Source organism: Charadrius vociferus, unplaced genomic scaffold (assembly GCF_000708025.1).
Source record: "Charadrius vociferus isolate BGI_N301 unplaced genomic scaffold, ASM70802v2 scaffold260, whole genome shotgun sequence".
In the NCBI taxonomy this organism is placed as follows: domain Eukaryota; kingdom Metazoa; phylum Chordata; class Aves; order Charadriiformes; family Charadriidae; genus Charadrius; species Charadrius vociferus.
Genome location: NW_009646410.1, coordinates 778,905 through 791,733, shown reverse-complemented (window position 1 = coordinate 791,733; position 12,829 = coordinate 778,905). Strand labels below are relative to the sequence as shown.

The 12,829-nt window shown below is 45.7% G+C and overlaps 1 protein-coding gene across 1 annotated transcript in view; it reads right to left on the bottom strand.

Moving 5' to 3' along the window:
• Positions 1 to 1,568: 1,568 nt before the first annotated feature.
• GGA3 (golgi-associated, gamma adaptin ear containing, ARF binding protein 3) overlaps positions 1,569 to 12,829 on the bottom strand; it is a 15,092-nt gene continuing 3,831 nt past the window's right edge. Inside the window, exons 6-17 of the mRNA XM_009895924.1 lie at positions 11,810 to 11,913; positions 11,193 to 11,273; positions 9,876 to 10,013; positions 8,712 to 8,793; positions 8,097 to 8,213; positions 6,836 to 7,105; positions 6,106 to 6,173; positions 5,380 to 5,702; positions 4,580 to 4,845; positions 4,230 to 4,399; positions 3,393 to 3,503; positions 1,569 to 2,201 (exon numbers count right to left, since the gene is read on the bottom strand). Of these exons, the coding sequence (XP_009894226.1) occupies positions 2,091 to 2,201; positions 3,393 to 3,503; positions 4,230 to 4,399; positions 4,580 to 4,845; positions 5,380 to 5,702; positions 6,106 to 6,173; positions 6,836 to 7,105; positions 8,097 to 8,213; positions 8,712 to 8,793; positions 9,876 to 10,013; positions 11,193 to 11,273; positions 11,810 to 11,913 (1,841 nt within the window). The 3' untranslated portion in view covers positions 1,569 to 2,090. The remainder of the gene's footprint in view (positions 2,202 to 3,392; positions 3,504 to 4,229; positions 4,400 to 4,579; positions 4,846 to 5,379; positions 5,703 to 6,105; positions 6,174 to 6,835; positions 7,106 to 8,096; positions 8,214 to 8,711; positions 8,794 to 9,875; positions 10,014 to 11,192; positions 11,274 to 11,809; positions 11,914 to 12,829) is intronic.

Genomic DNA, 12,829 nt, shown 5'->3' with positions numbered 1-12,829 from the left:
AACACTGAGAACAAAGCCGTTCTGCAGAGAGCACGTGTGCTCTTCTGACTTCCTCAACGTCACAGTGAGATTCACGTGTAGGCATCTAAAGCAGTGACACCTGCTTCCTCAGGACACACCACTGTGACCTAAGCACTACCACCATGCCTACTGTGTCTAAAGTGCCGGCAAGAACATGTCCGAGACAGAAAGAATTCTCTCCTTGTCCCCTATCCTAGTCCAATGATTTAAAACTGCTTTCTTTAAGGATCCAAACGACGTACCCATCCCTCTCGCCTGCCTTCCATGTCGGGGAGCTGACACGGCTGGGATCGTCATGAGCTTCACACCAGGAGTTTACAGCAAGTTCCTTAGTCAAGCTTTGGTTCCACCTTCAGGGGTTTCTACAACTGCCTGGTGCCTCCGAGTAGGACCTCAGGCCTTCGAATCCGCTCAGTTTTTCACCTCTAGTGATTTTTACTTCGCAACACAGTAAATAAAATTAAACTATAAATAATAACTCCAAGCTGCGTTTGCAGTAATGAGTTTTACAGCCGCCATTAATTCCAGCAGCACTTTCTCCTCCGGAGTTTTCTTCCTATAACAGGCAGGGGGGCTCCTCCTGCTGATTTTCTCAGCACCTGAGCTGACCGCTCCCATTCATAGTTGGGTAAGGGCTGGTGCTTGACAGCACTGCTAGAAATGCTGAACTTAGTGTCCAAGGACACACCCTGTCTGTGCTTTTGTCAGTGGATGTTAAAAAAACCCAACGGTTAAGTTAAAACAGTCTGTCTCAAAGCTAATTGAGGCACTGCTTGAGGTTGGAAATCGAGAGGGAGAAGGAAGGGACCGCTGGAGTCAAGTTCAAGTGATTTAAACCCAGTTTCTGTGAGAGTGTAGCTAGAGGGGTCAGCTCTTCTGCCCCCTGGGAGCACAGAACACTGATGTCCAGCAAAACCGCCTTCCCCCTCGCAGAGACAATTGCACTTAGCCTCTTAATACAGCAAACAAATAAAACAGGGCATTAAACCCAGCACATGCATTGTCACAGCCCGGTAGAGCCTTCTTTCCTTTCACTCTGCTTGCTTTATTTAGATATCCTATAGCTCTATTATTTACATCTTGTATGTCATTGTACTCATCTCAATAAAACACAGTATTCAACTACAATAATAATACTGCCTGCATGAGGGGACACGAGAGGCATCTCTCCTTATCCCTGGATTCAGTCACTGCATCTGATGAGTGATTGTACAGACATCTCTGCACTCCAGGTGCTGTCCTCCACCAATACTGACCGCTCCTTTCCAGCCCGTTTACCTCCTCACTACACACTTCCTCTTTTCCCCACACTATGGAATGCAACGAAGGCAGAAAAATAACCAGTATGACCATTTGCATACAAAACTCAGCCCCAGCTGCCGAAAATGGACACAACAGGGAGGCAGCCAGCAGCGTAAAATAAATACAGCAACTAAAGATACAGCAGTGTCGCACAACACAGAGCGAGGGTCTGCTTCAGTCGGCCGCAGGGAACGAAGCAGCGGAGGGGAAGGGAGGGAGCCAAGTGCCATTTCAGTGTAAAAAATAAGCATTCCCTCACGGAGCCGGCATTATTGCTCAACATGCTTAGCGGGTCCAGTCTGGCACTGAGGAGGTAAAAGTCCGAGGAAGGGCATGTGTAAGGGCTCTGCACTGAGGAAGCTCACGGTGGCATCATTACCCCACCAGCCTGTAGGTATCCCTGGACAGCAGTACAGAACAAGCCAACTAACTCCCCTTCTGCTGACAGGTCTCCCCTCAAAATACAATAAGTTCAAGTTTAATAGAGTGGAAGATAGAACCAGATTCACCCAGAGGTCAAGATAAAAGCAGCCAGCACTGCCTGTTACTGGCTGCCACTCAGTTCATGCTTAGCATAAATGTCCCAGGACCCCTTCAACGTGGGGCAAAACATTCTGGACTAAAGCTACAAGCAGAGTGGTCAGGACATGTAAACAAAGCTGAACGTCACCAGTGGATAGCATGTGTGTCCCCCCACGTCACATTCATTCCAGTCCTGTGGGATCCTTTCCTGGTCCTGTCACAGAGTCTCTGGTGGTGTCCTAAGGTCATAGATTGCCCCACTGCTCTACCGGGGGAAACTGATCCACTTCACCAACCTCTGTACTGGGCTGGTCTCCCAGCGTGAAGGTCAGTCTGTATCTCAGCCTCACTTTCTCCTGCAGGAAAGACAAAACCCAAAAGCAACATGACGACAGCTCCCAAACAAAACACTTCACTGTTACAGCTCTACAGAGATCACAAGATTTCTGTTGCACACAGCAGGGGGAAGAATGCCAAGGTAAGTTTGTAGAGTAGTTCAGCTATTTAGCAAACCTGAGTTACTTACCTTACAGTTTTTTGTACCACGAAAGCTTTATTGCTTAGCAGAACAGTAGGAGAAAAGCATGAATGACTTGTGATAATAGTTTGCACGTATATGGCCAGCACCTATTGCTCAGCTGCTCTGCAGTGAGCCTGACAAATGCTGCTGGAATAGTTCAACATTTTCAACATTAAATTCCTCATCATGTGGAGGAAGATAAAACAGTTTCTGCTCTGCAAAATTCCTAGTGAAACACTAAGCAGGAGATGGAATCAGTCCTTCAACGAGGGGATCTTCATGTACCTCACAAAGTTTTTCAACAATCCACCAAACCCCTCTGACATTTATCGTTTTGGATCTCGAAGCTTTCAGCTGATACTTTAAGGACCCTTTTGCTGTAATTCTCAAGTAGTAACATCTAGATTTGTCAAATAATTAGAAACTACTTCAGCATACAGCTTTGAGCTTTATGGAGCAGGCTACTTAAATGAGTAGAAACAGCTACTCAGATGCTCCCAGTGCTATCAGCAGAAAAGAAAGCGTTAACCACATTGTTTCACTGGTCACAGGTACATCCTCAAAGAATAATGGAACCAACATGATGCATCATTTGTCTGTTGGTTCAGGTCTGTCAGGCTACAGCCTCAACACAGCAAAAGTATTTCTACAGCACCAGCTAATTTGACATCAATCTAATTATCACCAAAGCCAAGCACTTCCAGTGCACAAGGGAGTCAGACAAACTCCTGATAGAGCTCTGATCGCTACCCTTTAAAGCTGAGCCTTATATGACTGTTGCTGGAAAAAACATACAGGTCCTTCTCATACCTTTCCTTGCTGACAAAGCCTGCTGGGGAAGAGACTACGTACAGCCTTCCTTTAGCCCTGAACGGAAACACCAACATTATGCAGTAACCACCTCTGGAGGGCAAGTTAGGAATGAACAGCTTTATCTGCTTAAATGTTTGGTCCAACTCCCCTGTAGGATTCAGCTTACATCAAATTTGTCCGATAAGGACAGGATAAATCCCACTGCCCCTCTCACCTTTGTAGGATTTGCCAGAAGCATGACTTGGGTGATGGCAGCAGGGGGCTGGATGGGATTGAATGGAGACAGCTCTGTGCCAGAGGGTGGCTGTAACTTCACTTTCATGGACTGCAAACAAAAAAGAAAGCGGAACCTCAGGGATTATCTCCTACCTTGGGGACAATGAAGGATGCATGCAAAGGTTGGAGAGATAACAGCACACATCCAAACTGAAGAGAATCAATCCACATGTGAGGATGAGGAAACAAGAGCCAGCCCAGCTTGTGCAATGCAATAGGAACAGGCAGACTGACGAGTCAGCCCAGGGTACAAGCACTGGTCAGGTGAACCCCAACGGCACCTTCCCAAGTGCTCTTCTGTCAGAAGTTTTAATGCAAACACCTTCACAAGAGTAGGCAGATCATAGCTCAGACTGGGCCAGTTTTCAAAACACAAAGCTGGCCATCCAAAACTACCTAGGTGCAGCAAGACCAGAATAGACCATATTGTCAGATTTAGGATGTCTGTCAGAAATTCTGGTTCTAAACACCTCAGGAGTGGCTCTGTCCATGTAACTGTCCTGTCATTGTGCTATCTGAGCCACCTTCATGAACAGACACAGCTGGATTGACCTTCGATAGCAAAAAGAAAAAAAGAGACCACTAACTACCTGCAGTTCTTGACTTATCCTATTCAGTGTCTTCTGCCTCTACAACCACCTTTACACTTTGGGAACAGGCAGAGCACAGCCTACAGAAAGGCAGAACCAGGCTGTCCCATCTTTTGGAGTTCACACCCAGGCCTTCCCAAAAGCCCAGGTTCATGTCGCCGTGGGTCTGAGCCATGCATCCCTACCTTCGGCACAGCAGCTTGCAGCACAATGTTCTTCACAGGAAGCGGTGCCGTGTTCAGCATCGAGACTACCACGACTAACACATCTGACCTTCCCGGCGGGCACTCCCTGGCAAAGTGCAACAGGATCCGGAAGCCGTTCTTGTCATAGGCTGTCACCGGGAGGGCACTGCCTACCGCAGAGAGAGGAGAGGAATGCAGGTTTATGCTGCAGAATACCATCTCTAGCAACATTAGGCAATCTGACTGTTCGGCTGGGACATCTCATCCTTTCTCTCTACTTCTTAAGCTTTGTCAAGAAGCTTTGCTTTTAAAAAACGTTCAGAGAAAGGTGAAAAACCTGAGGTACTTACTGGGTTTAATGGATTCCAAAGGAACATGGACATTGGCCAAAGAAATTTCAGGTGCTTTCATGGGACTGCCTTGCTGCTGGAATGATGCCGACTGGAAGAGAGGACTTCCTGAGCCAGCAGTGCAGCTGCTTGGGAAAGGAACTGGAGGGGCTCCAGGGGCAGTGGCTGGCAGCCCTGCAGGTGCTATCAACGGGGCAGAGGTGACAGTGGTTGGCAAAGTTACCCCAGGGAACACCGAGGGTGTCACCATGCCTTGGGTGGCAGTCCTGGAAGAGAGACAGAAAACACATGGGAAATTGAGCTGAAAGTGAAGCAGGCATTTCACCACAAACCCAGAGACAACAGCAGATCATGAGGGCAAAACAGTGGCCTGGAGCCAGACTGGAGTCTGTGACTCATTAAGGTCTCAGGTAAGAAGGAGAGCTACGTGGCAAGTGGTGGTGGTAGGGTTAGGCATCACTTCTCTAAGTCAAGAAGAAAGCAGAGTCCCACCTTTGCCAAGGTGGGCACGGCTAAGATGGGCAAAGGCCTCTGTGCCTCAGCGACCTGTTCAACTTTACACTGTGCATTCGTATCAGGCAACGGTACAGCTTTTGTGCTCTACCTAGTAGTGCCTGCCTTTCCCTCCTGGAGGTGGGACCTTCATATTAGTTTATAAACTGAAACCCTCTGAGAAGAAAAATCCCAATCACACACTTTTACCAAACCAGCGAGTTGAAAGTCTGCCTCTGGACCTGATGCTGCAGCAAGCTTGGCTTTCTAACTGCAGAGAAAAAGAGAAGTCCAGGACACTTAGTTACCCTTTGGCTTCTTCCAGGAGTTGTCCCAATGCATCCATCTTATGTGACATATTGCTCCCCACAGATGAGCTGAAGTACCCAGGAGCAGCTGGAATAGTCTTAGGAGGCCCCGCAGGGGCAGCTGGTCCAGCAGAGAATACAAATGGTGCTGAGTTTGGTGCTGGGATGCTGGGAGCAGTCTGAGAGGCTGTGAAAGCAGAAGGCAGTGTCACTGACATTCCACACGTGGTCTGTGATGCGTGATGGAGAAGAGGGTTCCCTGCAGAGTTGCAAGCAACAGTCACCATCTTCGGATTAAAGAAATCCAGGTCCAACTGGTCATTCTGAAAGAGATGACAAGTAGATGCTCTAACTCACTGCTACCCCCTGTTGTAGAGATGGCACTGTTACAGAGGGAGATAGATTTACCGCAAAAACAGGTGCTGTGTTGCAAGCAGCAAAGTCTGTGGCCTATGTCAGGACTACATCTGATCTGTAATTTAAGCAAAGGAAGTGCTAACATCATGGGGGTCAGACGGGGAACTGAGAAAGCCAGGTTCAGGGATATCTACTCTGTTTAGACAGAGCTATCCCAGATTTTAGGGCTAAGCTAAACTTCCCCTGAGGAACAGCTGCCCCTCTGCCTGTACGTGTGATCACATGTTTCTCCAAGGTGACAGAGTGTGTCCCGAGACCTCCCACAATGATAACCCCTCCCTCGCCTTCCTCCGAGACCCTCCTTTGTACCTCAAACATGCTCCACTGGTTGTTTTCTGATGTCTCCTTCACCGCTGTAGGCGCTGGGTCATTCAGGCCTGAAAGGAAAAATAACAAGTAGGTGACCAGAGGAGAAAATGAGTTAGGTGTCCTCCCTTGGCAATTGTTTCAGTACCACTGAACTACTTGATTCAGCCCTGCCAGAGCCCAAGAACCTGATGAAAGACTGAAATGGGCTGCAAGTCTATGATGAGGAAAACAGACTGACAGCACCAGTAGCTGACAGTCACGCCCTGTGCACAGCTCTTCTAACCCTTCCTGATTTATAATGTCTTCTGCTGTTCATATCTGGGCTCCACAGGCAGGCATTCTGCAGGCTCCTATCCGCAACCCCTCTAGGGTACCTTGCTCTTGAGCACAGCCGCAAAGTCAGGGGTGAAATCTGTACCAAACTGCAGCCTGCACGTCTGGCACGTCCAAGCACCTGCAGATATCAGACTGCAATTACACTCAACAGTTATTTCACTTGCACCGTACTCTGGGAAGACCAGAGTTTTTAATGCTGACTCACTGATCAGGTCTTATATTCAGAACGATGCACGGGAGCGTCCCCTGGACTCCTCTAGAAACAAAAGGCACCTCATGCTCCTTTTAGGCAGGCCACGTGCGCAGCCAGCCCGCACACTCATGCTGAAGGAAGAAAGCAGTCTTTTTTAGGTATGGATTGAGTAGCCCTTTTCTGGGCCCCTCAGTGTCCTACCTAAGCACAGAAGCTCCTCATCCAGCAAGGAGAGGGAGTTGGCCGTGCTGCTCTGCTGCGCGGGTGCGGCTTCCACTTGGCTCGAGGAACTGCTCCGCAACTGTGCGAACGTCTGGGGAGGAGGCGGGAGAATGGGGATTTCTGCTGGGGCTGGGGCTACTGTGGGGGCTGGCGTCAGGGTGGTGGGTGGCATTGGAGGTGGCTGGGCGCTGGTGACATCCAATCCAGCAAGGTCAATGAGGGTGTTGAGGTTACTTGTGGAGTTACTCCCTGCAGCGGACAGGAGAAGAGCACTACTAGGAAAGAAGGCGAAACGCTCAGAGCAAACCCAATGTACAGAAGAAATTATCAGAGAGATGTTTAGATAACACAGATCCTCATTTGATCATGGCTTGTGGCTCTTTATAAGAGAGAAAGCCCACATGCTTTCCACCTAACCATTTGCTGTCCACATGCCACTTAAACCAAGGCAGACACTTAGGAAATGTCTATCTGAAAAATCAACATCTGCTCCAATCACTGCTCTTTCCCCAGTGCTTCTTGTAGCATAATTTGTAGTCTTTTCAAAATCTTTTGAGCTCATGTGAGGCTTTGGGAGATCCTACAGAATTACAATAAACAAAGGCACCAGAGAGCTACAGAGCTGAGGAAAATTCGTACTATCTGGATCTAGAATTCCCTTCATATTTAGGACAGTCTTGTCCCAATAAGATACTGTCAGGCAGCATTATGCATTCGACTCCTGCTCTCCATGCAGAAATATGTAAGTGACTCCCAAATGGTAATTCTGCCACACACATATCCAGAGCTTTCAATGGTGAAACTACGTGGGAAGTGGGAGACTGGCCTAAATTCACAAATGGAATTGCTGGCAAAGCCAGGACCCCTGGCCTGGCGCCCACTCTCCTGCTGTCATCCTTTTAAGAAAATTGTCCCCTTCCTGCACGTCACCATTAATAAACAGGACAAATGTGGAGAGGAAAATGTATGAAAACTTCCAGCCACACAAACTGTTCAGATGCAGGTTTGCTACTGAGGTTATCAAAAGTTTCAATAATATGAAATGAGCAATGGAAAATGCAAAGCTGCAGCACTATTGCTCATGTCCAGAATTGTCTATCCACTGCTTAGGATATGTCTTATCCCCCTCTGATTCACAAACTGTCAGCCACAAGGACCACCACAATTAATAGGAAACCCCGTCCAAAAGATTTACAATTACAGGATTCAAAATTCAACAGTTTGCTTCCCAGGAACTCACCTTCCACTACAGACATCACAGGGAGATCCACTTCACCATTGATCACTTGCCCCTCTATTATTTTTTTATAGGAATTTATCACACGGGATAAATTGTCACTGGCCTGCAGAATATCCCCTACATGCAAGAGAGACAAAAACGACTTCCAAGACTTTAGTAACTTTGCTCCCACTAATGCCGAGAGTACTCAGTTATCAACTAAATAATCAGCGAGAAAAAACATAATTATTTGGCTATGAGCTCCATTACTCTCTGCCTTTGCCATGCTTCTCTAAGCAATACCCTGACCTTTCTAGGTCTGTGCACATTACAGTAACAGCAAAAAAATGAACCAGAGGCTTTGTTCCCCACGGCAACTCCCTTTCCCTTCTAAAGCAGCAGCCATCCCCCATTATCGCCCCCAGCCTCCCCAACCACCAACTCTACTGTCAAGTCCTTGCCTGAATTTAAACGATAAGCAAAAAGAGGCATGGATCTTGTCTTTTATCTGCTTGCTCAAAGCAAAGCGCGTTCACAGTGAAGAGGCGTCTTTCCAGCAGCCATTCCCTTGCTGAACCCTTGCACAGTCACAGGTCACAAAAGCAATTAAAAAAGGAGCAGTATAACTTCATTTACCCAAACTGCTGTCATTATCCTCTGTCTCACTGGCCAGCTTGAATAACGTCCGCCTTTTGGTTTCACACCTTTCATAGAGCTCCTAGGAAGACAGATTAGGACAAAGGATTTCATCAGTCAGGAGCCACTGTCAGCAATACCAGTCAGCACAGAACGACTCCCCAAGCATGCACTGGAAAGCCCAGAACAGAGAAACCAGTCTCCCTGTGCTGAACATGCTAGTGTGGCTGCACAACCAAGATCCCCTGTCCCTTCCCTATTAGCAGAGCTGTGAAGCATTACATTAGCCTGGGAGTCTAAACACAATCTGCACTTCCAACACAACATCGCTCAGTCCTCCCTCGCATCAGCACTTATGGCAAGCTCTAACCCAAAAGAGATGTTCCTTCCTTGTATTAAAGTAGTCCCTAAAAGCCTGAGGAAGAGCAGAATTGTGCTTCAATAATTATGCTTCAATTGTGCTGCAACTTCTACTCAGAGTCTGCAACCACGCAAAAGAAAGGTGGCAAGAAGGAAATGCTCCACAAAACAAGCCTGTTTCTTAAGCTTCCTACCATCATTTCAGGAGCTTGTTGTTAAACACAAGCAGTTTTAACTTTTATTAGGTAAATACAATCTTTTAATAATAATTGTTTAATTAGATAAGGCATTACTCTACAAGGCCTTGGGCCTATCCAACCATCCCTGGTGTCTATTTTGATTTTTTCCTTCTTGATGTTCTCCCAACCTTTTAAGACTAGCTAAAACTCTTCCTTTGAGGGGGAGGACTTATTTTATGTCCCATTCACAGCCTTTAGTTTATCCATCCACTGTACTGTGAGGGACAGTTATTATCTGTAATCGGTGTGTCCTAATAGGAACTAGAATTACAAACTGCGGCTTCTTGATTCTGCCACACTGCATCCTTGGAGAACAGCTGTACCTCATTTCAAGCATGTGCAAAACTGAGCTACTACCCACTGTCCTTGCAGGGCACTCAGTCCTTTGGTGAAAGATGTTGAAAACATTGTTATCTTCTTTCCTGCTGTTTCCAATGACTGCTCTTGTGTCTCGACATTGCTCTCCATTTTACTGCACCATTTGTAATTCTCTGCAAAACTCAAGTCTGTAAGAAGAAAGGACTGACTGAGGAGTTTTGGGAAGGAGGAACAGCTAAAGACCCACCTTCATGAGCTCCCTATCGGCCTCTGATGAGTCCTCTTTGCTGTAATGAACCAACATCTCATTCAGCAGCTTCACATTGTTATTTACTTCCTCCAGCGTGTGCATGCGTTTTGTCACTTTTTGAATCCGAGCCTCATCCTTCAGGGTATAAAACACAGACATAAAACATGAGTTTCCCTGTAAAGGTACACAGTATCACAACAGCAGGTATTATCTGTACATCATGTCAACTAACATCTATTTAAGGGTAAGCTAGAAAAAAAAAAAAAAAACCAAACCCCCTCCATTCATGTGAAGCTTTGCTATTTTATTATCTATTCACCACCATTCTGAAATGATAGAAAAACCCGTATTTCCAAAAAGTCTCATTAAATAGACTTTAATGTGTAATTATATCACTAAAAGTAGAAAAGTTCCCAAAAGTTCCTTTCTGACCTTTCCAGAAGCTTTTTTTCTGTTTCGGTCACTTGATGCCATTTTATGAAAAATATGTGTTTGAAGCAAAACATTTACTAGGAACAATAAGCACTCTCTGGTAGAAAATGTCCACCCATCTCCAATTTGAGATGCCAACTAAAGGAAAGTCTGGGCCAGGGACAGGAGAAGCCTGAATGGAAACATTGCAGCAACCTATACATCCTCTCCAGTCTAGAAGCTATCCGTTTTTGTTTTTTTTTTCCAGAAACAGAGTGAGTCATTTCCTGGAGTCCAGAGTTTCTAATGACTGCCATGGGTGGATTCATCACAGCTCTACAAACAGGAAGGTGTTTCCATGAACCCTGCTTGTGAGAAGACCCAGTCCAATGACTCAGTCCTCAGTGTCCAGGGGTGGTACTGCGATGGTCCCACCAAACCCTGATGTGAAATACCATCTTGAGTGATGAGAACATAGTTAATTACAACAAGGGGCATTCAATCCTTGCCCCTTCTTCCTCTGTCCTCCATCAGACATACCAACTGTAGACAAACATCTCACACTTGTGAGATGGAGTCAAAATTTCAACAAATTCATATAATACAGAGCCCTACTAAGTCATCAGATGGCACCCATTTATGTTGGTAACCACGGGGACTAGATGCAAGTTAGAAGCGTCATGTACCTTAAAAATAATAAAAGGTCGGATGTCACTGATGGTCTGTCTCATTCAGTGCCCACAGCTTAACTAAAGAATATACTAATACAATGCTCCCAGAGCCTCAAAAACCCAGGTGCTGCCATTCACACAATCCTAAAGCTCTCCACCATTTTGGAGTCAAATTGCTTAAAACTTGGAAATCAGACTGCTGACTGGGGCCAATCCTACAGGAATTTCTTACCTCTTTTACCATGGATTTTATAAGCTTGTTGGCCTCTTGTAAATCATCTGGGTTTTTGCTTTTCAGCAGTTTGGCTAGAAGCTGTAAGAAAAGAAGAGGATATTCAGGAAACAAATAAAGACCCTTTGGAAAAAGGAAGCAGCAAAAGGAATCTAAGTGAATAATTCAGGGGAAAACAGATACAGCCCACGATTACAAAGCTTACACTGCTTTCATCGTTAGAGTGATTTCGGCAGGAGTAATTTATGGTTTATTAATTCATGTGAGTTGTTGCATTCTTGCTTCTACACAGGACCTATCTGTGAAATCTGAGACTTCTGACACTAGATAATTTTTACTCCCATCCATCACTTTTGGCCCTGTGTGTGAAACATTCTCTGCTTTCTAGTACTACAGCAGGATGGCACTTCAACCAAGAATAATCTCATGATGGTAGCACAGACAAGGCCTTAGCTGGAACTTCAGGTTAGCTAAGTGGACAAAGCAATGAGTTCTGTGAAAGTACACACCACCACCCCAAAAATAAAAGCCAAATTAGCATACTTTACTTCCTTATTCTAAATATGCATTAAGTAATCACTTTTCATTAGTGATCACGATACATGTCTTCACTGTACCTTGGATTTCTCCTCATCATCAAACACGGGGTTTTTGGGACGAGGTGGCGGAGAAGGAATTAGGGTTCTGTCTGCAGGAATCACAGGATCAAACATAACAATCCCTGAAAGCAGAAAGGGAACCCACATGGGTTTTGCACATGCAGTCACACCAGGCAGTCCACCCAGTTATTCACAGGCTGCTGTCAAAGCGGACACGCAGCCAATCTGTCCGGTGATACTAGCACACTGTTCTAATGAACAATATAGGAACAAAATCACTGAGCATGCTAGCTGGAAAAATAAAGTTTTCTTTGATCAAGGACAAAACCCCAGCAACTGTGTTGCCATGTCCATACCGCTCCTCTAATAGCTCAGCATAATCAATGGTTCTCCACTATTTGTCTTTCCCCCTTTCACATTAGCTGTTGAACCACTAAGTGAAGTCTCAGACAACTCAGCTTTCTGCAAACTCAAGGGCACGACGTGTTTGTATAAATGAGCTGAGCAGGAAATCAGACAGCAATACAAAATGGGGTGATGAGCAGACTCCTAACCACGAGTGGGGAAAGAGCCAAGCTTCCTGCTTGTTCCATTGTCAAATCCCTAGATTTGTGCTCTATCTCAAGAGCTTTCCCGGAACCAATTTTTCTTGTGTTGAAGCCACACGCTTCTCAGCTGAGCTTTCTGCACTCTGCCTACACAAAAAATTTGTATCAGTCGAACTAAAGGTACAATTGTAAAGTGATCTAATTAAAGGAACATAAAAGGCTACATGGAGGTTCTTATTTCACTTTAAATTAGACTTGTTCAAATCATTTAATAACTAGTTCCAGAAGAACTCAAAAAAGGCCCTGCAAACCAAAACAAAAGTATTTGCAAGGTGTTTAACTAATGTAGTTTAAAAAGCCATCTCAACCCAGCCCAATGCATTTAAATATAATGAGAAACTTTTCAGGGAGTTTCTCCCTTATTCTAGGTCCCCTCAGAGCTTTCCTTGCCCCCATGTAATTAGAAGCTGTATATGTTGTGACATTCCTG